Source organism: Panulirus ornatus, chromosome 52 (genome assembly GCF_036320965.1).
Source record: "Panulirus ornatus isolate Po-2019 chromosome 52, ASM3632096v1, whole genome shotgun sequence".
NCBI classification, from domain to species: Eukaryota; Metazoa; Arthropoda; class Malacostraca; order Decapoda; family Palinuridae; genus Panulirus; species Panulirus ornatus.
Genome location: NC_092275.1, coordinates 5,086,668 through 5,112,899, shown reverse-complemented (window position 1 = coordinate 5,112,899; position 26,232 = coordinate 5,086,668). Strand labels below are relative to the sequence as shown.

General features: G+C 41.5%; 1 protein-coding gene across 2 annotated transcripts in view; it reads left to right on the top strand.

The window, feature by feature from the left end:
* Window positions 1-26,232, top strand: part of LOC139765001 (Fanconi anemia group D2 protein-like) — a 370,225-nt gene that overhangs the window by 19,805 nt on the left and 324,188 nt on the right. For both annotated transcript variants that reach the window (XM_071692052.1, XM_071692050.1), the window contains exons 4-5: window positions 6,784-6,938; window positions 15,328-15,467. In XM_071692052.1, coding sequence (XP_071548153.1) covers window positions 6,784-6,938; window positions 15,328-15,467 — 295 coding nt within the window. The remainder of the gene's footprint in view (window positions 1-6,783; window positions 6,939-15,327; window positions 15,468-26,232) is intronic.

Below are 26,232 nucleotides of genomic sequence, written 5' to 3'. Positions count from 1 at the left end.
CTGGTGACTGAGTTTGGTAAAGTGTGTGAAAGAAGAAAGTTAAGAGTAAATGTGAATAAGAGCAAGGTTATTAGGTACAGTAGGGTTGAGGGTCAAGTCAATTGGGAGGTAAGTTTGAATGGAGAAAAACTGGAGGAAGTAAAGCGTTTTAGATATCTGGGAGTGGATCTGGCAGCGGATGGAACCATGGAAGCGGAAGTGAATCATAGGGTGGGGGAGGGGGCGAAAATTCTGGGAACGTTGAAGAATATGTGGAAGTTGAGAACATTATCTCGGAAAGCAAAAATGGGTATGTTTGAAGGAATAGTGGTTCCAACAATGTTGTATGGTTGCGAGGCATGGGCTATGGATAGAGTTGTGTGCAGGAGGGTGGATGTGCTGGAAATGAGATGTTTGAGGACAATATGTGGTGTGAGGTGGTTTGATCGAGTAAGTAATGTAAGGGTAAGAGAGATGTGTGGAAATAAAAAGAGTGTGGTTAAGAGAGCAGAAGAGGGTGTTTTGAAATGGTTTGGTCACATGGAGAGAATGAGTGAGGAAAGATTGACCAAGAGGATATATGTGTCTGAGGTGGAGGGAACGAGGAGAAGTGGGAGACCAAATAGGAGGTGGAAAGATGGAGTGAAAAAGATTTTGAGTGATCGGGGCCTGAACATGCAGGAGGGTGAAAAGCAGGAGTGTGAAAGGAGTGCAAGGAATAGAGTGAATTGGAACGATGTGGTATGGCGGGGTCGACGTGCTGTCAATGGATTGAACCAGGTCATGTGAAGCGTCTGGGGTAAACCATGGAAAGTTCTGTGGGGCCTGGATGTGGAAAGGGAGCTGTGGTTTCGGTGCATTATTACATGACAGCTAGAGACTGAGTGTGAACGAATGGGGCCTTTGTTGTCTTTTCCTAGCGCTACCTCGCACACATGAAGGGGGAGGGGTTTGTTATTCCATGTGTGGCGAGGTGGCGATGGGAATAAATAAGGGCAGACAGTATGAATTATGTACACGTGTATATATGTATATGTCTGTGTGTTTATATATGTGTGTACGTTGAGATGTATAGGTATGTATATTTGCGTGTGTGGATGTATATGTGGGTGGGTTGGGCCATTCTTTCATCTGTTTCCTTGCGCTGCCTCGCTAATGCGGGAGACAGCAACAAAGCAAAATAAATAAATAAATAAATATGTGGTGGAAAGATGGAGTGAAAAGATTTTGAGTGATCGGGGCCTGAACATGCAGGAGGGTGAAGGGCGTGCAAGGAATAGAGTGAATTGGAACGATGTGGTATACCGGGGTCGACGTGCTGTCAATGGATTGAACCAGGGCATGTGAAGCGTCTGGGGTAAACCATGGAAAGTTCTGTGGGACCTGGATGTGGATGGGGAGCTGTGGTTTCGGGCATTATTACGTGACAGCTAGAGACTGAGTGTGAACGAATGTGGCCTTTGTTGTCTTTTCATAGCATTACCTCGCACACATGAGGGGGGAGGGGGTTGTTATTCCATGTGTGGTGGGGCGGCGATGGGAATGAATAAAGGCAGACAGTATGCATTATGTACATGTGTATATATGCATATGTCTGTGCGTGTACATATATATATATGTATACGTTGAGATGTATAGGTATATATTTTTGTGTGTGTGGACGTGTATGTATATACAAGTGTATGTGGGTGGGTTGGGCCATTCTTTCGTCTGTTTCCTTGCGCTACCTCACTAACGTGGGAGACAGCGACAAAGCAAAACAATATATAAAAAACATATGTATATCCTTTGGGATAGGGGAGAAAGAATACTTCCCACACATTCCTCATGTGTCGTAGAAGGCAACTAAAGGGGATGGGAGCTGGGGGCTAGAAACCATCCCCTCCTTGTATTTTAACTTTCTAAATGGGGAAACAGAAGAAGGAGTCATGCGGGGAGTGCTCATCCTCCTCGAAGGCTCAGATTGGGGTGTCTAAATGTGTGTGGATGTAACCAAGATGAGAAAAAAGGAGAGGTAGGTGGGATGTTTGAGGAAAGGAACCTGGATGTTTTGGCTCTGAGTGAAACGAACCTCAAGGGTAAAGAGGAAGAGTGGTTTGGGAATGTCTTGGGAGTAAAGTCAGGGGTTAGTGAGAGGACGAGAGCAAGGGAAGGAGTAGCACAACTCCTGAAACAGGAGTATTGGGAGTATGTGATAGAGTGTAAGAAAGTATACTCTAGATTGATATGGGTAAAACTGAAAGTGGATGGAGAGAGATGGGTGATTATTGGTGCATATGCACCTGGGCATGAGAAGAAAGATCATGAGAGGCAAGTGTTTTGGGAGCAGCCGAGTGTGTTAGTAGTTTTGATGTACGAGACTGGGTCATAGTGATGGGTGATTTGAATGCAAAGGTGAGTAATGTGGCAGTTGAGGGAATAATTGGTGTACATGGGGTGTACAATGTTGTAAATGGAAATGGTGAAGAGCTTGTAGATTTATGTGCTGAAAAAGGACTGGTGATTGGGAATACCTGGTTTAAAAAGCGAGATATACATAAGTATACGTATGTAAGTAGGAGAGATGGCCAGAGAGTGTTATTGGATTACATGTTAATTGATAGGAGCACGAAAGAGAGACTTTTGGATGTTAATGTGCTGAGAGGTGCAACTGGAGGGATGTCTGATCATTATCTTGTGGAGGCAAAGGTGAAGATTTGTAGAGGTTTTCAGAAAAGAAGAGAGAATGTTGGGTTGAAGAGGGTGGTGAGAGTAAGTGAGCTTGGGAAGGAGACTTGTGTGAGGAAGTACTAGGGGAGACTGAGTACAGGATGGAAAAAGGTGAGAACAATGGAAGTAAGGGGAGTGGGGGAGGAATGGGATGTATTTAGGGAATCAGTGATGGATTGCGCAAAAGATGCTTGTGGCATGAGAAGCGTGGGAGGGGGGCAGGTAAGAAAGGGTAGTGAGTGGTGGGATGAAGAAGTAAGATTATTAGTGAAAGAGAAGAGAGAGGCACTTGGACAATTTGTGCAGGGAAAAAATGCAAATGACTGGGAGATGTATAAAAGAAAGAGGCAGGAGTTCAAGAGAAAGGTGTAAGAGGCAAAAAGGAGGACAAATGAGAGTTGGGGTGAGAGAGTATCATTAAATTTTAGGAAGAATAAAAAGATGTTTTGGAAGGAGGTAAATAAAGTGCATAAGACAAGGGAACAAATGGGAACATCAGTGAAGGGGGCTAATGGGGAGGTGATAACAAGTAGTGGTGATGTGAGAAGGAGATGGAGTGAGTATTTTGAAGGTTTGTTGAATGTGTTTGATGATAGAGTGGCAGATATAGGGTGTTTTGGTCGAGGTGGTGTGCAAAGTGAGAGGGTTGGGGAAAATGATTTGGTAAACAGAGAAGAGGTAGTAAAAGCTTTGTGGAAGATGAAAGCTGGCAAGGCAGCGGGTTTGGATGGTGTTGCAGTGGAATTTATTAGAAAAGGGGGTGACTGTATTGTTGACTGGTTGGTAAGGTTATTTAATGTATGTATGATTCATGGTGATGTGCCTGAGGACTGGCGGAATGCTTGCATAGTGCCATTGTACAAAGGCAAAGGGGATAAGAGTGAGTGCTCAGATTACAGAGGTATAAGTTTGTTGTTTAATTTGTTTATGGATGGGGTTGTTAGGGAGGTAAATGCAAGAGTTTTGGAAAGAGGGGCAAGTATGAAGTCTGTTGGGGATGAGAGAGCTTGGGAAGTGAGTCAGTTGTTGTTCGCTGATGATACAGCGCTGGTGGCTGATTCATGTGAGAAACTGCAGAAGCTGGTGACTGAGTTTGGAAAAGTGTGTGGAAGAAGAAAGTTAAGAGTAAATGTGAATAAGAGCAAGGTTATTAGGTACAGTAGGGTTGAGGGTCAAGTCAATTGGGAGGTGAATTTGAATGGAGAAAAACTGGAGGAAGTGAAGTGTTTTAGATATCTGGGAGTGGATCTGGCAGCGGATGGAACCATGGAAGCGGAAGTGGATCATAGGGTGGGGGAGGGGGCGAAAATCCTGGGGGCCTTGAAGAATGTGTGGAAGTCGAGAACATTATCTCGGAAAGCAAAAATGGGTATGTTTGAAGGAATGGTGGTTCCAACAATGTTGTATGGTTGCGAGGCGTGGGCTATGGATAGAGTTGTGCGCAGGAGGATGGATGTGCTGGAAATGAGATGTTTGAGGACAGTGTGTGGTGTGAGGTGGTTTGATCGAGTGAGTAACGTAAGGGTAAGAGAGATGTGTGGAAATAAAAAGAGCGTGGTTGAGAGAGCAGAAGAGGGTGTTTTGAAGTGGTTTGGGCACATGGAGAGGATGAGTGAGGAAAGATTGACCAAGAGGATATATGTGTCGGAGGTGGAGGGAACAAGGAGAAGAGGGAGACCACATTGGAGGTGGAAAGATGGAGTGAAAAAGATTTTGTGTGATCGGGGCCTGAACATGCAGGAGGGTGAAAGGAGGGCAAGGAATAGAGTGAATTGGAGCGATGTGGTATACCGGGGTTGACGTGCTGTCAGTGGATTGAAGCAGGGTATGTGAAGCGTCTGGGGTAAACCATGGAAAGCTGTGTAGGTATGTATATTTGCGTGTGTGGACGTATGTATATACATGTGTATGGGGGGGGGGGGTTGGGCCATTTCTTTCGTCTGTTTCCTTGCGCTACCTTGCAAACGCGGGAGACAGCGACAAAGTATAATAAATATAAATAAGTTTGTTGAGTATTCCTGGTAAATTATATGGGAGGGTATTGATTGAGAGGGTGAAGGCATGTACAGAGCATCAGATTGGGGAAGAGCAGTGTGGTTTCAGAAGTGATATAGGATGTGTGGATCAGGTGTTTGTTTTGAAGAATGTATGTGAGAAATACTTAGAAAAGCAAGCGGATTTGTATGTAGCATTTATGGATCTGGAGAAGGCATATGATAGAGTTGATATATATATATATATATATATATATATATATATATATATATATATATATATATATATATATATATATATATATATACGTTAAGATGTATAGGTATGTATATATGCGTGTGTGGACGTGTATGTGGGTGGGTTGGGCCATTCTTTCGTCTGTTTCCTTGTGCTACCTCGCTAATGCGGGAGACAGCAACAAAGTTTGATAACAAAAGAAATATTATACTTAATCGCTGTTTCCTGCATCAGCAAGGTAGTGCCGGGAAACAGACAGAGAATGGCCCATCAACTCATATACACAAATATGTACATGAAAAATATATATATTTTTGATGACAGTAGAGAAGGAGGGACACACACAGGGATGGAGGAAGGGTTACAGACATCTGTAACATATTTTGAATATGACATACACTGCTACCATAATTCTAAAAAAAGATACCGTTTACATTGATAGTAAGAGTACTAATTCAACTCCTAATCACATTCCAAAGGTATTACTGTATTTGTGATGTCATTCTTCACTCCACCTCAACCTTCCTCTCTTTCCTGCCCTCTGCCCCCCATCCACCTTTGGTTCTCATAACCTATTATGCTCACACATAGTGAGCCATCTGTTGGATGATTGCGACACTTCCCTCACTTACTTTGTTATTCAAACTTCAGATGATTCATTCATATTGTAGCAGGCTGAGGGAAGGGACTTTTGTCCAACATAGTACATCAAAATTTGAGCCAGATTTATGAACAGCTGTAGAAGTTTATATTTGGACACTCCCTTTACGCACCATAAGTGTGGACTTCGATAATACAGTACATGAATACACTTACCCCTATATGAATCATATGAATAGATAAGAAAAAAAGATAATTGTAAAGTATGCTACTTATTTTTTTCTCTGAAGATTCATGTATTACCCTCCATTGTTTGTATGTATGTGTGAGAGTAGTTGTTTTTTCTACCCATGATTTGAAGCTCATGCATGATTATGTAAAATATATCTCCTTGTACTGAATTTGGGAAATATGAAAATTTCTGAGTTTAGGTGGGTAGCACATTGAGCATGCTCATATTGCAGTTTTAAGGTATAATTGTTAATGCTTGTAGATGAGGAAGCAGGTGCCCACCACAATGAAGTGATAATATATCCAGAACCTTGACATCATAGATGAACCAAACTGTTTTGGTATGCATGGTTATAACATGTCAGTTCTACCAGCGTTGTCTTATTAGAAAACCAGAAACTGAAATTAGTATAATCCCTGAGATTATTTCAGTTATATAGGCAGTCCATTGGATTATGTTGAATGGAAGAATTTAGATTATTTGAGTATGAAGGGGAAGGATTTTTTATAAATCAGAAAGTACTTATAGCAATTTGAAGAAAATGTCAGGGAAGAGTGAAGTGTATGATCACATCACAACCCTGCTGTATGATCATATCATCACCCTGTTGCATGACCATATCATCACCTTGCTGTATGATCACATCACCAGCCTGCTGTATGTAGATTTATGCATAATAAGAGAAATCTTGTGAAAATAGGTATTTTGTTATTACTAAGAAGAGGTTAAACTTGGAAATAACAAGGAAGAATCATATTGGCAGGTTTTGAATTCTGTTTTACTAGGATTTTACTCATTGTGTCCTCCTCTGAGCATGATAAATGCTAATTGATTATGAAACATAGATATGGCTAGAAGAAAACAAATGTAGTTTTAAATGATATGAGTTTGCATATGGATGTGATGGGAAGTCTGAGAGTGAGTTGATTTTAGATATGAAGATAAAACATCAAAATTTGTATCTTCTTTGAAATCATTTAGTCCTCAAATGATACGATCAGTTCCGGTATCAAGTACACTTTATTTTTCAGGTTGTGATCAATCAGTGTTTCAACGTGACCTCCGGTGGAGCTTAAAGTCTCATTCACTTTATCGTATGCCAGAAATAGCCAAGAAGTTTGTGAAGGGATTAGAAGATCATGTTGAGCATCCATTTAAGCTAAAATGGGCATTGCTTTATACTCAGGTAAAGTTTATCAGAAATAAGATTAGATTACTAGTTTTATTTTTTTTTTTTTTTTTATAAGAGCTTGGCTTATACTGAAGTTAAATGTAGTGCTCTCTGCACATTGTTTATTTTGACAAACACAAATGCACACAATCACTTTTTCTCTCTTGCATGCAAAAGGTTAAAAAGTTAACCTACCATGCCCAGAAAGAAGAGAGAGATATGTAATGATTTATGGATGGCAATAGATTGAAGGAGATAAGAAATGAAGTAGATGTAAAATTTTTGCTGTGTGTAAGAAACAGAATAATTGAATCTACACTAATCACCTAAAATATGTCAAGATGTCATATCGTAGCAAATATGACCCACATATCTCCTACACATTATGAACCACTCAGAGGGCAGTAGTGGGAGGCTAGGAATCCTCCCCTTGTGTAGTCTTACTTTTCAAGAACAGGAATAGGGTGAAGGTGCAAAGAAAGTATTTTTCCCTCAAAGGCTCAGTTGTGTGTTCCCAGTGCTACTTTTCTAAGGTGGGAAACAAGAACAGGTATAAAGAGAAAAAACGTACAAAAAGGTGCATATTTATGAATTTGTGACTGAATTGGGTTGAGATTTGAGTGGCATTCCTGGATTATGGATTAACTGACAGATGTGCAAGGAGAGGTTGCTGGATGTGAACATGCTGAGAGGGCAAGTGTGAAAGTTTGATGTGGTTTTAGGAAAATGGGAAATGATGTGCATGAAAGGAGTAGTGAGAGTGGGTGAACTTGGGAGAGGCCTGTGGGCAAAGATGAAAGAAAAGTGGCATTACTGAGAGTAAATGAAGTGAGGGAGAGTGACAGGTATTTATGGAAGCAGTGTGTGGGATGTGGAAGGTGGGAGGTGGTTGTATGAGAGGGGGCCATGAGATGTGGGTTGAGGAAAATAAATTGCTTGTAGAAGAAAAATAGAGATGCCTGTCTATGTCACCTGGAACTTCCTGTAGGGGTGGCCACGGCAGTAGAGTCTCCATAACTATTGAACTCCAGTACCACTTCTTAGCCTTAAGTGCCTTGCCCTTAAAAGGCCACAAACATAGGGCAACTCTGTTGCAGTGTTTGCAGAGGCTCCTACCCTTAGTGCAGTGTTTGCAGAGGTTCCTTCTCACTATGTCTTCCTAATGCTCTTGCCTAATATTACCAACTGCTACTTCTACCTAATGTTTCTACATAATGCTCCTGCTTTAATGTTCCTACTTATTACTTTTATATATTGCTCCTATCATTTTGCCAAAATGTAGGGCTAGGCATAGTGCGTGCTCTTCACAGGGAAATTTAAAGTTATGAAGAATGAGCTCTGTGAGTTATGTGTTGTCAAGTGTTATGTATGGTGAGGAGAGATTGTATGTTTGTGAACAGAATACCAGGAGTCCACATGTGGGTGAGGCAGAAAGAAAGACAGCTATCTGGGTCAGAGAAGTGCATCTTGGCTACCACTGAAGTTCTGGCCCACCACACAACCCTCACTAAACCTAACAATACCCAGGAAGGTAATACTGGTAATATACCTCCCTGGTATATGGATGGTATATGCAAGGAAAGAAATAGATAGTAGTTGGTAGTTAGCCAATCACCAGGGAGGTATATTAAAAGTACTACTTGCATGGGTGTCAGGAGGGTTAATGATGGCTTTAAGATCCACTCTCTCTTGAAAACTCCACATTGTGAAAATAGCTAAGTCTACCTCTAAGAAACTGGGTGTCTGTTTTAGATGTTGAAATTTCTTTTCTTCTGAACAGTTGCTCCATTTATACAAAGGATTGATTGGTCTTTGTATGGAGTACTGCTCTCACATTTGAGGTGATTCTAGCTCTGCATTCTCACTTAAGCAAGTATAGTCAAAAGTGGTCTGACTTACAAACTGTCCCAGGCTAACTTCCAGACTTGACCCTCTTACTCTACGCTGCAATATTGGTTCACATACCCTCTTCTATAGGTATTACTTTGGTTTTTGCTCCCGAGAGCTGGCTGCTTGTGTGCCCCCACCACTAGGTAGACCACACAGTACTCAGTAAGCTGCTGTGTCAAATGATTGCTGTGTGGCCATCGGCAGCTCAGGGGTGCGTCATTATGATAACTGCTTCTTTCCCTACACATCAAAGCTTTGGAACTCTCTTCCTTCACCTGTCTTTCCCAGTAACTATGACCCAAGATTTTGAATGACAGGTTTTCACTTCCTCCAAAATTTGTAAATACTTTCCCTTATCTTTCCTTTAACCTTCCATTATTCTCACTGTATTTCAATTGAGGCCCACCCTTGATGTAAGGTGTATGGGAGAGAGGCGATGGATAGGGTGGTGGCATCATAGAACATTTAACTTTGGAGGAGCATAATGGATTCATGGTAGAGGATGTATGGACCAGGCTTTGATTTTGAAAAATGTATGTAAAGTGTACTTGAAAAAGTGTATGATGTGGTTAAAAGGATGGTTTTGTGCATGGTTACTGTGCCTATGTGGTGTAAATGGAAAATTACCAAATATAGAGAGAAATTTTTACCATGAGTGTAAGAAATGCATTTGAGTGTTTCCTGGTGAAGATGTTTCTTTTTCATTAATGATGTTTGATGTTACAATCTTAGTTTAACCTGCGTATGGGTGGGGTGGTGAGGGAAATGAATGCAAGGGTCATTGAGCTAGTAGCAGGGATAGACCAAATTGGAGATGGAAGGTAGGAGTGAAAACAATTTAAGATTGGGGCCTGAACTTGCAGGAAGATGAAGGGCTTGCATGGGATAGTCTAAACTGGAGTTATGTGGGATACAGGGTGCACTGTTCTGTCAGTGGCCTGAATCAGGGCACTTAAAGTAGCTGGGAGAAACCTTGGGAAGGTCTGTGGGGCCTTGTTGCAGATAGGTGACTGGTTTCAGTTCATTGCACATAACAGCTAGAGAATGTATGCAAGGAAATGAGGCTTTTCTTCCTTGGTTCTTGACACTATTTCAGGAAATGGCAATAAAGTATTAAAAAGATATATAGATAAGATATAAGATAGATATATAGATGTCTCCATGGTTGTTTAATTTGTTTATGGATGGAGTTGTTAGGGAGGTGACTGCAAGAGTTTTGGAAAGAGGGGCAAGAATGCAGTCTGTTGTGGATGAGAGAGCTTGGGAAGTGAGTCAGTTGTTGTTCGCTGATGATACAGCGCTGGTGGCTGATTCATGTGAGAAACTGCAGAAGCTGGTGACTGAGTTTGGTAAAGTGTATGAAAGAAGAAAGTTAAGAGTAAATGTGAATAGGAGCAAGGTTATTAGGTACAGTAGGGTTGAGGGTCAAGTCAATTGGGAGGTAAGTTTGAATGGAGAAAAACTGGAGGAAGTGAAGTGTTTTAGATATCTGGGAGTGGATCTGGCAGCGGATGGAACCATGGAAGCGGAAGTGAATCATAGGGTGGGGGAGGGGGCAAAAATTCTGGGAGCCTTGAAGAATGTTTAGAAATTGAGAACATTATCTTGGAAAGCAAAACTGGTTATGTTTGAAGGAATAGTGGTTCCAACAATGTTGTATGGCTGCAAGGCGTGGGCCATGGATAGAGTTGTGCTTAGGAGGGTGGATGTGCTGGAAATGAGATGTTTGAGGACAATATGTGGTGTGAGGTGGTTTGATCAAGTAAGTAATGTAAGGGTAAGAGATGTGTGGAAATAAAAAGAGTGTGGTTGAGAGAGCAGAAGAGGGTGTTTTGAAATGGTTTGGTCACATGAAGAGAATGAGTGAGGAAAGACTGACCATGAGGATATATGTGTCAGGTGGAGGGAACGAGAAGTGGGAGACCAAATTGGAGGTGGAAGGATGGAGTGAAAAAGATTTTGAGTGATCGGGGCCTGAACATGCAGGAGGGTGAAAGGCGTGCAAGGAATAGAGTGAATTGGAACGATGTGGTGTACCGGGGCCGACGTGCTGTCAATGGATTGAACCAGGGCATGTGAAGTGTCTGGGGTAAACCATGGAAAGTTGTGTGGGGCCTGGATGTGGAAAGGGAGCTGTGGTTTCGGTGCATTATTACATGACAGCTAGAGATTGAGTGTGAACGAATGGGGCCTTTGTTGTCTTTTCCTAGCATTACCTCGCACGCATGAGGGGGGAGGGGGTTGTTATTACATGTGTGGCGGGGTGGCGATGGGAATGAATAAAGGCAGACAGTATGAATTATGTATACGTGTATATATGTATATGTCTGTGTGTGTATATGTATATGTTGAGATGTATAGGTATGTATATTTGCGTGTGTGGACGTGTATGTATATACATGTGTATGTGGGTGGGTTGGGCCATTCTTTCGTCTGTTTCCTTGTGCTACCTCACTAACGCGGGAGACAGTGACAAAGCAAAATAATAAAAAAAGAAAATATAGATAAGTCACTTATTAAATGTGTTAAGTATAGTGTTGACCTTTTGATTACCTTTACAAGTTAAGCAAGTCAGAGAACTGCATTATCCCCAGGTAATATTAATCATGTGCCACACAATTCATTTATGATTACCCCGGGATCTCTTTCTAAGAAAGTCTTGGTGCTGCTCAGGAGAAGTTCTTAATGCAACTGTACTCCCAGTAATACATCCTTGCCAAAGGTGACTTTTCACTTGCAGTGTAACCTCTTACAGGTGTAGTTAAGTAACAGCTGCCACATTACTAACATGCAAGTGTAATTAACTCTTCCCAAAATGTCCTCTGTTCCAAACCCACTCCGAATGTTGTACATACTCTCACTATATATCACTCTTTGCTCAAATTTTCATGATATATATCTGCTTCCACAACCCTTTACCAAGATGATTCACTTTCACTGCTTTTATACGCATAATTTCCTCTGTTCCTAATACAACTTTTAGTTTTTCACTCACCTTCACCAAGATATAATCAGACATCTCACATGCTGTCCTTCTCATCATGTTTGCTTATGTAGCAACCTTTTTGTCCACCAGTACTCACTATTACCAATCCTTTCAGCACCCAACTTTTTTTTGTCAAGTCCCTCCCCATTTTCATTTACACTGGGTACCCTATGTACCTGTTTTACTCTCAGTTACCACCTCACCCACTAGTGTGTTTAGATCAAATACCAGAAGTCAATCCCTCGCATCATAGTGCTGAAGTACTAATGCAGCTCCTCCCAAAAAGTACCTCTTTCTTCTTCATTCCTCATATTACCAGATGCATAATCATTAACAGCCACTCACTTCTAACAGTATGCTTTCATTCTAACCTTCATTAATACTGAAGTCACTTTTTTCTCTCTTTAACAGTCCCACAGATCTCTCTTCATCAGAAGTGCAACCCCATGCTTTGTCTCCTGAATATTTGTAAATCATATTACAAAGTTTCCCTTCAGGTTAGTGTTACTCACAGGCAGGACATCCAGGTTTATCATATCAAACATGGCACCTGTCTCTTCCTTTTCATCCTAGGTTTATAAATGTGCATTGCCTTTTGGAATGATAAGTTAATGGAATATTTGCCTGTAGAAACCCCTATATGATTGTGTGCAGTTTATATTTTGTGCATGAATTCTCTGGATTACACAAGCTTAAAGTATGGCTATCAAAAAATCTGGCTACTACTGTGCTGACAGAAAACATGAAATACTCATACAACTAAAGATATGCATTCAGAGCATGCAGTAGTATGAAAAATTGAAAAAGTCTTTAATCCTTTATTTGTCTTTGTTTTGCCATGGCTGGATGTTTAGGTTTATTTATTCTGCACTTGTGCAAAAAGACTTAAATATGTTTTTTCAGGCTCATTTGCTGTTTCTAGAGATAGCATGGTAGTTGCCAGGAACAGATATGGCCTCATGTGCTCATATCCACTTTCTTGCTGTCATGTGTAATGCTTTGAAAGCAAGTGCCCCACAGACCTGCAACATATTCATATGAAATTAAAGATATAAACGCAGAAATGTGGAAAATGAAAGGTAAATCCTTTACCTACCTTTTTCTTGTTGTGATGGTGTGTTGAATTTTATGAATGCTATGCCTGATGTGCATTTAAAAACAGTGTATGTAAATCTTGTCTCAGGTGATGTGTGTTGCAGTTGGGCATTTACTGACTCATGATATATGTTTCCATTTTAGGGTTAGGGTTATTATGCTTTACATTAAGTAAATAAAGTGCGTTAGGCAAGAGAACAAATGGGAACATCGGTGAAGGGGGCTAATGGAGGGGTATGATAACAAGAAGTGTTATGTGAGAAGGAGATGGAGTGAGTATTTTGAAGGGTTGTTGAATGTGTTAGATGATAGAGTGGCGGATATAAGCTGTTTTGGTCGAGGTGGTGTGCGAAGTGAGAGGGTTAGGGAGAATGATTTGGTAAACAGAGAAGAGGTTGTAAAAGCTTTGTGGAAGATGAAAGCTGGCAAGGCAGCAGGTTTGGATGGTATTGCTGTGGAATTTATTAAAAAAAGGGGTGACTGTGTTGTTGACTGGTTGCTAAGGATATTTAATGTATGTATGACTAATTGTGAGGTGCCTGAGGATTGGCAGAATGCATGCATAGTGCCATTGTACAAAGGCAAAGGGGATTAAGGTGAGTGCTCAAATTACAGAGATATAAGTTTGTTGAGTATTCCTGGGAAAGTATATGGGAAGGTATTGATTGAGAGGGTGAAAGCATGTACAGAGCATCAGATTGGGGAAGAGCAGTTTGGTTTCAGAAGTGGTAGAGGTTGTGTGGATCAGGTGTTTGCTTTGAAGAATATATGTGAGAAATACTTGGAAAAACAAATGGATTTGTATGTGGCATTTATGGATCTGGAGAAAGCATATGATAGAGTTGATAGAGATGCTCTGTGGAAGGTATTAAGAATATATGGTGTGGGAGGCAAGTTGTTAGAAGCAGTGAAAAGTTTTTAGTTAGGATGTAAGGCATGTGTACAAGTAGGAAGAGAGGAAAGTGATTGGTTCTCAGTGAATGTTGGTTTGTGGCAGGAGTGCTGGTTCTCAGTGAATGTTGGTTTGCAGCAGGGGTGTGTGATGTCTCCATGGTTGTTCAATTTGTTTATAGATGGGGTTGTTAGGGAGGTGAATGCAAGAGTTTTGGAGAGAAGGGTAAGTATGCAGTCTGTTGTGGATGAGAGAGCTTGGGAAGTGAGTCAGTTGTTTTTCACTGATGATACGGTGCTGATGGCTGATTCGGGTGAGAAACTGCAGAAGCTGGTGACTGAGTTTGGTAAAGTGTGTGAAAGAAGAAAGCTGAGAGTAAATGTGAATAAGAGTAAGGTTATTAGGTACAGTAGGGTTGAGGGACAAGTCAGTTTGGAGGTAAGTTTGAATGGAGAAAAACTGGAGGAAGTGAAGTGTTTTAGATATCTGGGAGTGGATTTGGCAGCGGATGGAACCATGTAAGTGGAAGTGAGTCACAGGGTGGGGGAGGGCGTGAAAGTTCTGAGAAAGTTGAAAAATGTGTGGAAGGCGAGAGCATTATCTCGGAAAGTAAAAATGGGTTTGAAGGAATACTGGTTCCAACAATGTTACATGGTTGCGAGGTGTGGGCTATAGATAGAGTTGTGCGGAGGAGGGTGGATGTGTTGGAAATGAAATGCTTGAGGACAATATGTGGTGTGAGGTGGTTTGATCGAGTAAGTAATGAAAGGGTAAGAGAGATGTGTGGTAATAAAAAGAGTGTGGTTGAGAGAGCAGAAGAGGGTGTTTTGAAATGGTTTGGTCACATGGAGAGAATGAGTGAGGAAAGATTGACAAAGAGGATATATATGTCAGAGGTGGAGGGAACAAGAAGTGTGAGACCAAATTTTAGGTTGAAAGATTGAGTGAAAAAGATTTTGAGTGATCGGAGCCTGAACATGTAGGAGGGTGAAAGGTGTGGAAAGAATATTGTGAATTGGAATGATTTGGTATACCAGGGTCGACGTACTGTCATTGGATTGAACCAGAGCATGTGAAGCTTCTGGGGTAAACCATGGAAAGTTTTGTGGGGCCTGGATGTGGAGAAGGAGCTGTGATTTCAGTGCATCATACATGACGGCTAGAGACTGAGTGTGAACGAATGTGGCCTTTGTTGTCTTTTCCTAGTGCTACCTTGCATGCATACTGGGGAAGGGGATTGTCATTTCATGTGTGGCTGGGTGGCGACGGGAATGAATAAAGGCAGCAAGTATGAATTATGTACATGTGTATATATGTATATGTCTCTGTTTGTATATATATGTATACGTTGAAATGTATAGGTATGTATATATGCGTGTGTGGACGTGTATGTATATGCATGTGTGTGTGGGTGGGTTGGGCCATTCTTTTGTCTGTTTCCTTGTGCTACCTTGCTAACCCGGGGAACAGCAACAGAGTGTAATAATAAACCATTAATTAAAGTAATTTTAGTCTTTCTGATGAAATGCTTCTTTCCTCAGACTGTGAAAGATTGTGTAACAGCACGTGGAGGCCACCAAGACTCTCTCATTCGAATGTGTCTCAATATAGAAGAACTCCAACCTTGCTTAATTGGACTTTTGACAGAAAAGCTTTTGGAGATTGCCAATGATGATGATGAGTAAGTTTTGTATTGTATTATGGTGAATTTGTTTTGAAAAGGAATAAGATATGAATCCATCAAGTAGATGTAACCTTTCTGGAGAATTTGTTTTGAAAAGGAATAAGACATGAATCCATCAAATAGACGTAGCCTAGCATCTGTTTTGAAAAGGAATAAGATATGAATCCTTCAGATAGATTTAGCCTACCAAAGATTTATTTTATTTTATTTATTTTGCTTTGTCGCTGTCTCCCACGTTACCAAAGATATGCCTAGGAATTGATATGACCTGAGATTACTCAGTTGTCTTATAGTCCATAAGTAATAACTCTAAAATGGCGAAAATGTGTGAAAAGAAATAGAGCAGCAGATGGAACCATGTAAGTGGAAGCGAGTCACAGGGTGGGGAAGGGGGCGAGGTTCTGGGAGCGATGAAGAATGTGTAGAAAAAAATAATGTTATCTCGGACAGCAGAATGGGTATGTTTGAAGGATTAGTAGTTCCAACAATGTTATATGGTTACCAAGCATAGGGTTGTGCGGAGGACAGTGGATGTGTTGGAAATGAAATGTTTGAGAACAATATGTGGTGTGAGGTGGTTTGATCGAGTAAGTGATGAAAGGGTAAGAGAGATGTGTGGTAATAAAAGGAGTATGGTTGAGAGGGGGGGATGGTGTTTCCTGTGTGATGGGTTGGCTAAGGGAATGGATGAAGGCAGCAAGTATGAATACGAACATGTGTATATATGTGTATGTCTGTATATGCATATGTATGCAAATGTTGAAATGAATATGTATGTTTATCCATGAAAGGGCATTTATGTGTATATATGTGTTTATATATATCCCTAGGGATAGGGGAGAAAGAATACTTCCCACGCATTCCTAACATGTCGTAGAAGGTGACTAAAGGCGACGGGAGCGGGGGGGCCACAAACCCTCCTCTCCTTTTATTTTAACTTTCTAAAAGGAGAAACAGAAGAAGGAGTCACGCAGGGAGTGCTCATCCTCCTCGAAGGCTCAGATTGGGATGTCTACATGTGTGTGGATGTAACTAAGATGAGAAAAAAGGAGAGATGGGTAGTATGTTTGAGGAAAGGAGCGTGGATGTTTTGGCTCTTAGTGAAACGAAGCTCAGGGGTAAAGAGGAAGAGTGGTTTGGGAATGTCTTGGGAGTAAAATCAGGGGTTAGTGAGAGGACAAGAGCGAGGGAAGGAGTAGCACTACTCCTGAAACAGGAGTGGTGGGAGTATGTGATAAAGTGTAAGAAAGTAAACTCTAGATTGATATGGGGTTTTTGATGTCTCCTTGGTTGTTTAATTTGTTTATGGATGGGGTTGTTAGGGAGGTGAATGAAAGAGTTTTGGAAAGAGGGGCAAGTATGCAGTCTATTGTGGATGAGAGGGCTTGGGAAGTGAGTCAGTTGTAGTTCGCTGATGATACAATGCTGGTGGCTGATTTGGGTGAGAATCTGCAGAAGCTGGTGACTGAGTTTGGTAAAGTGTGTGAAAGAAGAAAGCTGAGAGTAGATGTGAATAAGAGCAAGGTTATTAGGTACAGTAGGGTTGAGGGACAAGTCAATTGGGAGGTAAGTTTGAATGGAGAAAAACTGGAGGAAGTGAAGTGTTTTAGAAATCTGGGAGTGGATTTGGCAGTGGATGGAACCATGGAAGCGGAAGTGAATCATAGGGTGGGGGAGGAAGCGAAAGTTCTGGGAGCATTGAAAAATGTGTGGAAATCGAGAACGTTATCTTGGAAAGGAAAAATGGGTATGTTTGAAGGAATAATGGTTCCAACAATGTTATATGGTTGCGAGGTGTGGGCTGTAGATAGAGTTGTGTGGAGGAGGGTGGATGTGTTGGAAATGAGATGTTTGAGGACAGTGTGTGGTGTGAGGTGGTTTGATCGAGTAAGTAATGAAAGGGTAAGAGAGATGTGTGGTAATAAAGAGAGTGTGGTTGAGAGAGCAGAAGATGGTGTTTTGAAATGGTTTGGTCACATGGAGAGAATGAGTGAGGACCTATTGTCAGAGGTGGAGGGAACAAGGAGGAGTGGGAGACCAAATTGGAGATGGAAAGATTGAGTGAAAAAGATTTTGAGCGATCAGGGCCTGAACATGCAGGAGGGTGAAAGGCGTGCAAGGAATAGAGTGAATTGGAACAATGTGGTATACTGGGGTTGACGTGCTGTCAATGGATTGAACCAGGGCATGTGAGACATCTGGGGTAAACCATGGGAAGTTTTGTGGGGTCTGGATATGGAAAGGGAGCTGTGGTTTTGGTGCATTATACATGACAGCTAGTGACTGAGTGTGAATGAATGTGGCCTTTGTTGTCTTTTTCAAGCACTACCTCGTGCACATGCGGGGGAGGGGGGGGGGGGGGTTGTCATTTCATGTGTGGCAGGTTGGCGACAGGAATGGCTAAGGGCAGACAGTATGAATTATGTACATGTATGTATATGTATATATCTGTGTGTGTATATATATGTATACATTGAGATGTATAGGTATGTACATGTGCATGTATGGACATGTATGTATATGCATGGGGATGGGTTGGGCCATTTTTTCGTCTGTTTCCTTGTGCTACCTTGCAAACGCGGGAGACAGCGACAAAGTATAATAGATAAATAGATAAAAAATGTGTATATGAGTGGTTGGGCCATTCTTTGTCTGTTTCCTTGTACTCCCTCGCTGATGCGGAAAACAGCGATTAAGTAAATTAATAATAATAGTATGATAATATATGTATCATTTATTCTCGTGCTCTGTACATGCCTTCACTCTCTCAATCAATACCTTCCCGTACAATTTCCCAGGAACACTCGACTAACTCATGCCTCTGTAGATTGAACACTCGCCTTTATCCCCTTTGCCTTTATACATTGGCACTATGCATGCATTCTGCCAATCCTCAGGCACTTCACCATGATCCATACATACATTGAATATCCTTACCAACCAGTCAACAACACAGTCACCCCTTTTTTTGCTAAATTCCACTGCAGTGCCATCCAAACCCGCCACCTTGCCAGATTTCATCTTCTACAAAACTTTCACTGCCTCTTCTATGTTTACCAAATCAGTCTTCCTGATCCCTCTTGTTTCACACACCAACCCTACCAAAACATGCTATATCTGCCACTCTATCATCAGACATATTCAACTAGCCTTAGGGAAGAGCGTGTGGTTTCAGAAATGGTAGGGGATATGTGGATCAGGTATTTACTTTGAAGAATGTATGTGAGAAATATGGCACCAATAGGACTATTATCCCATCAAACATAGCCATTACTGGTAGATGTGAAATATAGAATAAGTCATGAATTGGAGCTCTTAGATTTTTGTGTCGAGGACAAAAGCATGGATTGTTTATATCTGGAGTGGTAAAGAGAATTTGAGAGTATACTGCATGGAGGTTGATACAGAAATTGGATCATTAGGCAGAAATGAAGGGAAGGCTCCTTCAGTAGGATTATGATTATCTTCAGTAGAAGGGAACTAAGGTGGCATATCAGAGGAGCATTCTCGGAATTGGCTGTCATCAGCTGTGTGCCACGGTTCTTTTCTGGGACTGTTACTCTTCCAGGTCTCTGTAAATGACTTACTACAAGGTAATTTCTCCTTGTCTTTTACCTGGATATGTTAGTAGGCTATGCAGAGGTCAGGAGGGAAATAAGACTATGGAGAATTTCATGTACTTAAAATAGGACCAAGAAATTCCAGAGTTGGTCTTAAACATGTTTGATAAAGTTCAGCCTAAGTTTTTTTTTTTTTTTTTTTTTTTTTTTTTTTTTTTTTTTCTCCCGCGTTTGCGAGGTAGCGCAAGGAAACAGACTAAAGAAATGGCCCAACCCACCCCCATACACATGTATATACATACGTCCACACACGCAAATATACATACCTACACAGCTTTCCATGGTTTACCCAGACGCTTCACATGCCCTGATTCAATCCACTGACAGCACGTCAACCCCGGTATACCACATTGCTCCAATTCACTCTATTCCTTGCCCTCCTTTCACCCTCCTGCATGTTCAGGCCCCGATCACACAAAATCTTTTTCACTCCATCTTTCCACCTCCAATTTGGTCTCCCTCTTCTCCTCGTTCCCTCCACCTCCGACACATATATCCTCTTGGTCAATCTTTCCTCACTCATTCTCTCCATGTGCCCAAACCATTTCAAAACACCCTCTTCTGCTCTCTCAACCACGCTCTTTTTATTTCCACACATCTCTCTTACCCTTACGTTACTTACTCGATCAAACCACCTCACACCACACATTGTCCTCAAACATCTCATTTCCAGCACATCCATCCTCCTGCGCACCACTCTATCCATAGCCCACGCCTCGCAACCATACAACATTGTTGGAACCACTATTCCTTCAAACATACCCATTTTTGCTTTCCGAGATAATGTTCTCGACTTCCACACATTCTTCAAGGCTCCCAGAATTTTCGCCCCCTCCCCCATCCTATGATCCACTTCCGCTTCCATGGTTCCATCCGTTGCCAGATCCACTCCCAGATATCTAAAACACTTTACTTCCTCCAGTTTTCCTCCATTCAAACTCACCTCCCAATTGACTTGACCCACAACCCTACTGTACCTAATAACCTTGCTCTTATTCACATTTACTCTTAACTTTCTTCTTTCACACACTTTACCAAACTCAGTCACCAGCTTCTGCAGTTTCTCACATGAATCAGCCACCAGCGCTGTATCATCAGCGAACAACAACTGACTCACTTCCCAAGCTCTCTCATCCCCAACAGACTTCATACTTGCCCCTCTTTCCAAAACTCTTGCATTCACCTCCCTAACAACAATATGTATTTTGTTAGTTGTGACTAGCTTTCCTTCTTTTTATCCTATGTTGACAAAAAGGCTTTTTTTTTATTAAAAGTATTTTACCAACATGGGTATTTTTTTTTTTTTTTTTTTTTATACTTTGTCGCTGTCTCCCACGTTTGCGAGGTAGCGCAAGGAAACAGACGAAAGAAATGGCCCCCCCCCCATACACATGTATATACACACGTCCACACACGCAAATATACATACCTACACAGCTTTCCATGGTTTACCCCAGACGCTTCACATGCCTTGATTCAATCCACTGACAGCACGTCAACCCCGGTATACCACATCGCTCCAATTCACTCTATTCCTTGCCCTCCTTTCACCCTCCTGCATGATCAGGCCCCGATCACACAAAATCTTTTTCACTCCATCTTTCCACCTCCAATTTGGTCTCCCTCTTCTTCTTGCTCCCTCCACCTCCGACACATATATCCTCTTGGTCAATCTTTCCTCACTCATCCTCTCCATGTGCCCAAACCACTTCAAAACACCCTCTTCTGCTCTCTCAACCACGCTCTTTTTATTTCCACACATCTCTCTTACCCTTACGTTACTCACTCGATCAAACCACCTCACACCACACATTGTCCTCAAACATCTCATTTCCAGCACATCCATCCTCCTGCGCACAACTCTATCCATAGCCCACGCCTCGCAACCATACAACATTGTTGGAACCACTATTCCTTCAAACATACCCACCTTTGCTCTCCGAGACAATGTTCTCGACTTCCACACATTCTTCAAGGCCCCCAGAATTTTCGCCCCCTCCCCCACCCTATGATCCACTTCCGCTTCCATGGTTCCATCCGCTGCCAGATCCACTCCCAGATATCTAAAACACTTCACTTCCTCCAGTTTTTCTCCATTCAAACTCACCTCCCAATTGACTTGGGTATGTGAAGGATATTAAAATTTTTGTATGAAATGTGTAAAGAGGTCCTGAATTTTCCAGCCTAAGTTAATGTAAAGTATTGTGGCCTTGGTATGATTATTATCCTGCATGTTTGATAAAGTTCACCCTAAATGAATGTAAAGTATTGTGGATGGGTCACAGTGAAACAAGGCCTTGGTATGATTATTATCCAACTGGAAGTAAACTGTAGGAATCTTTGTATGAAAAAGACTTTGGAATTAACATAATCTCTAATTTGTCAGTAGAGTCCCACACTAGAAAAGTAATTAAGGATACTATCTGTCTGTCAGTGAATATAAGAATTTCTTTTAATTTCATGGATAATGAAAGAATTGAAAGAAGTATTTGGTATGATTATTATCCAGGTGGAAATAAGTTGTAGGAATCTCTATGAAAAAGACTTGGGGGTTAACATAATCCTTAACCTGACACCATAGCCCCACCGTAGAAAAGTAGTGAAGGATACCAATTGTCTCCCACAAAGCATTAAAATTGCTTTCAGTTTCATGGCTAAGGAAGTTTTAAGTAATCTTTTCACATTATACATTGGCCAAAACTTGAGTATGCTTTTCAAGTTTGGTCACTGCAGAGAAAGCACAAAGAACTAATTGAGGTTTAGGAGAAAGCAACAATGATGGCACCAGAATTAGGAGAGCATATTTACAAGGAAAGGCAAGATGCCTAAGATTTGCCCACCTTGAAAGAGAGAAGGGTGAAGGATGACATGATAACAACCTTTAAGTTTTTAAAACAAATTGATGACGTAGACATTGAACAGTTCTTAGAGATTTAGGGATAGAATAAGTAAGGGACATAAGTTCATGTTTTTAAAACAAATTGATTACATAGATATTGAACAGTTCTTAGAGATTTAGGGATAGAACAAGTAGGGGACATAAGTTCATGTTTTGAAAACAAATTGATGACATAGACATTGAACAGTTCTTAGAGATTTAGGGATAGAACAAGTAGGGAACTTAACATGAACTTACGCAGAAAATGTTAATAAAAATATGGAGAAGTGGTTTTTCAGTATAAGAGTGATGGATGAATAAGTTAGAACAAGTAAGGAACATAACATGAAATAAGCAGAAAACTTCAGAAAGATGTGAAGTGCTTTTATGGTATAAGAGTGATAGATGAATAAAGTGAAGACAAAGGTAATGCAGAAAGCATACAAAAATTTAAAGGACTATATAGTACTAAAGAGTGTTCATGATTATGAAATTTCCCATGCAGTGTAAATAAGTAATTACAAACAGCTTTTACTACTAATTTTGGCAAACTTTTCTTACAGCTAGCATATGTATTCTGTATTAAAAGTACCCTCTGATGAAAAATATACTGTAGTACAAGGGATGTAGTACTTTCTCCCCTATCCCTGGGGATAGGGGAGAAAGAATACTTCCCATGCATTCCTTACGTGTCATAGAAGGCGACTAAAGGGGATGGGAGCGGGGGGCCAGAAACCCTCCCCTCCTTGTATTTTAACTTTCTAAAAGGGGAAACAGAAGAAGGAGTCACGTGGGGAGTGCTCATCCTCCTTGAAGGCTCAGATTGGGGTGTCTAAATGTGTGTGGATGTAAACAAGATGAGAAAAAAGGAGAGATAGGTAGTATGTTTGAGGAAAGGAACCTGGATGTTTTAGCTCTGAGTGAAACAAAGCTCAAGGGTAAAGGGGAAGAGTGGTTTGGGAATGTCTTGGGAGTAAAGTCAGGGGTTAGTGAGAGGACAAGAGCAAGGGAAGGAGTAGCACTATTCCTGAAACAGGAGTTGTGGGAGTATGTGATAGAGTGTAAGAAAGTAAATTCTAGATTGATATGGGTAAAACTGAAAGTTGATGGAGAGAGATGGGTGATTATTGGTGCATATGCACCTGGGCATGAGAAGAAAGATCATGAGAGGCAAGTGTTTTGGGAGCAGCTGAACGAGTGTGTTAGTGGTTTTGATGCACAAGACCGGGTTATAGTGATGGGTGATTTGAATGCAAAGGTGAGTAATGTGGCAGTTGAGGGAATAATTGGTATACATGGGATGTTCAGTGTTGTAAATGGAAATGGTGAAGAGTTTGTAGATTTATGTGCTGAAAAAGGACTGGTGATTGGGAATACCTGGTTTAAAAAGCGAGATATACATAAGTATACGTAAGTAGGAGAGATGGCCAGAGAGCATTATTGGATTACGTGTTAATTGATAGGCGCGTGAAAGAGAGACTTTTGGATGTTAATGTGCTGAGAGGTGAAACTGGAGGGATGTCTGATCATTATCTTGTGGAGGCGAAGGTGAAGATTTGTAGAGGTTTTCAGAAAAGAATAGAGAATGTTGGGGTGAAGAGAGTGGTGAGAGAAAGTGAGCTTGGGAAGGAGACTTGTGTGAGGAAGTACCAGGAGAGACTGAGTACAGAATGGAAAAAGGTGAGAACAAAGGAGTTAAGGGGAGTGGGGGAGGAATGGGATGTATTTAGGGAAGCAGTGATGGCTTGCGCAAAAGATGCTTGTGGCATGAGAAGCGTGGGAGGTGAGTTGATTAGAAAGGGTAGTGAGTGATGGGATGAAGAAGTAAGATTATTAGTGAAAGAGAATTGGGAGACATTTGGACGACTTTTGCAGGGAAAAAATGCAAATGAGTGGGAGATGTATAAAAGAAAGAGGCAGGAGGTCAAGAGAAAGGTGCAAGAGGTGAAAAAGAGGGCAAATGAGAGTTGGGGTGAGAGAGTATCATTAAATTTTAGGGAGAATAAAAAGATGATTTGGAAGTAGGTAAATAAAGTGCGTAAGACAAGGGAGCAAATGGGAACTTCAGTGAAGGGGGCTAATGGGGAGGTGATAACAAGTAGTGGTGATGTGAGAAGGAGATGGAGTGAGTATTTTGAAGGTTTGTTGAATGTGTTTGATGATAGAGTAGCAGATATAGGGTGTTTTGGTCGAGGTGGTGTGCAAAGTGAGAGGGTTAGGGAAAATGATTTGGTAAACCGAGAAGAGGTAGTAAAAGCTTTGCGGAGGATGAAAGCCGGCAAGGCAGCAGGTTTGGATGGCATTGCAGTGGAATTTATTAAAAAAGGGGGTGACTGTATTGTTGACTGGTTGGTAAGGTTATTTAATGTATATATGACTCATGGTAGGGTGCCTGAGGATTGGTGGAATGCTTGCATAGTGCCACTGTACAAAGGCAAAGGGGATAAGAGTGGGTGCTCAAATTGCAGAGGTGTGAGTTTGTTGAGTGTTCCTGGTAAATTTTATGGGAGGGTGTTGATTGAGAGGGTGAAGGCATGTACAGAGCATCAGATTGGGGAAGAGCAGTGTGGTTTCAGAAGTGGTAGAGGATGTGTGGATCAGGTGTTTGCTTTGAAGAATGTATGTGAGAAATACTTAGAAAAGCAAATGGATTTGTATGTAGCATTTATGGATCTGGAGAAGGCATATGATAGAGTTGATAGAGATGCTCTGTGGAAGGTATGGTGTGGGAGGCAAGTTGTTAGAAGCAGTGAAAAGTTTTTATTGAAGATGTAAGGCATGTGTACATGTAGGAAGAGAGGAAAGTGATTGGTTCTCAGTGAATGTAGGTTTGCGGCAGGGGTGTGTGATTTCTCCATGGTTGTTTGATGTGTTTATGGATGGGGTTGTTAGGGAGGTGAATGCAAGAGTTTTGGAAAGAGGGGCAAGTATGCAGTCTGTTGTGGATGAGAGAGCTTAGGAAGTGAGTCAGTTGTTGTTCGCTAGTGATACAGCGCTGGTGGCTGATTCATGTGAAAAACTGCAGAAGCTGGTGACTGAGTTTGGTAAAGTGTGTGAAAGAAGAAAGTTAAGAGTAAATGTGAATAAGAGCAAGGTTATTAGGTACAGTAGGGTTGAAGGTCAACTCAATTGGGAGGTAAGTTTGAATGGAGAAAAACTGGAGGAAGTAAAGTGTTTTAGATATCTGGGAGTGGATCTGGCAGCAGATGGAACCATGGAAGCAGAAGTGAATCATACGGTGGGGGAGGGGGCGAAAATTCTGGGAGCCTTGAAGAATATTTGGAAGTCGAGAACATTATCTCGGAAAGCAAAAATGGCTATGTTTGAAGGAATGGTGGTTCCAACAATGTTGTATGGCTGCGAGGCGTGGGCTATGGATAGAGTTGTGCGTAGGAGGGTGGATGTGCTGGAAATGAGATGTTTGAGGACAATATGTGGTGTGAGGTGGTTTGATTGAGTAAGTAATGTAAGGGTAAGAGAGATGTGTGGAAATAAAAAGAGTGTGGTTGAGAGAGCAGAAGAGGGTGTTTTGAAATGGTTTGGTCACATGGAGAGAATGAGTGAGGAAAGATTGACCAAGAGGATATATGTGTCAGAGGTGGAGGGAACGAGGAGAAGTGGGAGACCAAATAGGAGGTGGAAAGATGGAGTGAAAAAGATTTTGAGTGATCAGGGCCTGAACATGCAGGAGGGTGAAAGGCGTGCAAGGAATAGAGTGAATTGGAACAATGTGGTATACTGGGGTCGACATGCTGTCAATGGATTGAACCAGGGCATGTGAAGCGTCTGGGGTAAACCATGGAAAGTTGTGTGGGGCCTGGATGTGGAAAGGGAGCTGTGGTTTTGGTGCATTATTACATGACAGTTAGAGACTGAGTATGAACGAATGGGGCCTTTGTTGTCTTTTCCTAGCGCTACCTCGCACACATGAGGGGGGTGGGGGTTGTTATTCCATGTGTGGCGAGGTGGCGATGGGAATAAATAAAGGCAGACAGTATGAATTATGTAGATGGTTATATATGTCTGTGTGTGTATATATACGTGTGCATTGAGATGTATAGGTATGTATATTTGCGTGTGTGGATGTGTCTGTATATACATATGTATGTGGGTGGGTTGGGCCATTCTTTTGTCTGTTTCCTTGCGCTACCTCGCTAATGCGGGAGGCAGTGACAAAGCAAAATAAAGTAATAGAATAACTTACATGTCCAAATCATATAGATATTGGCTCTGAAATTCTTGCATCTTAGTCCAGCAGACACCT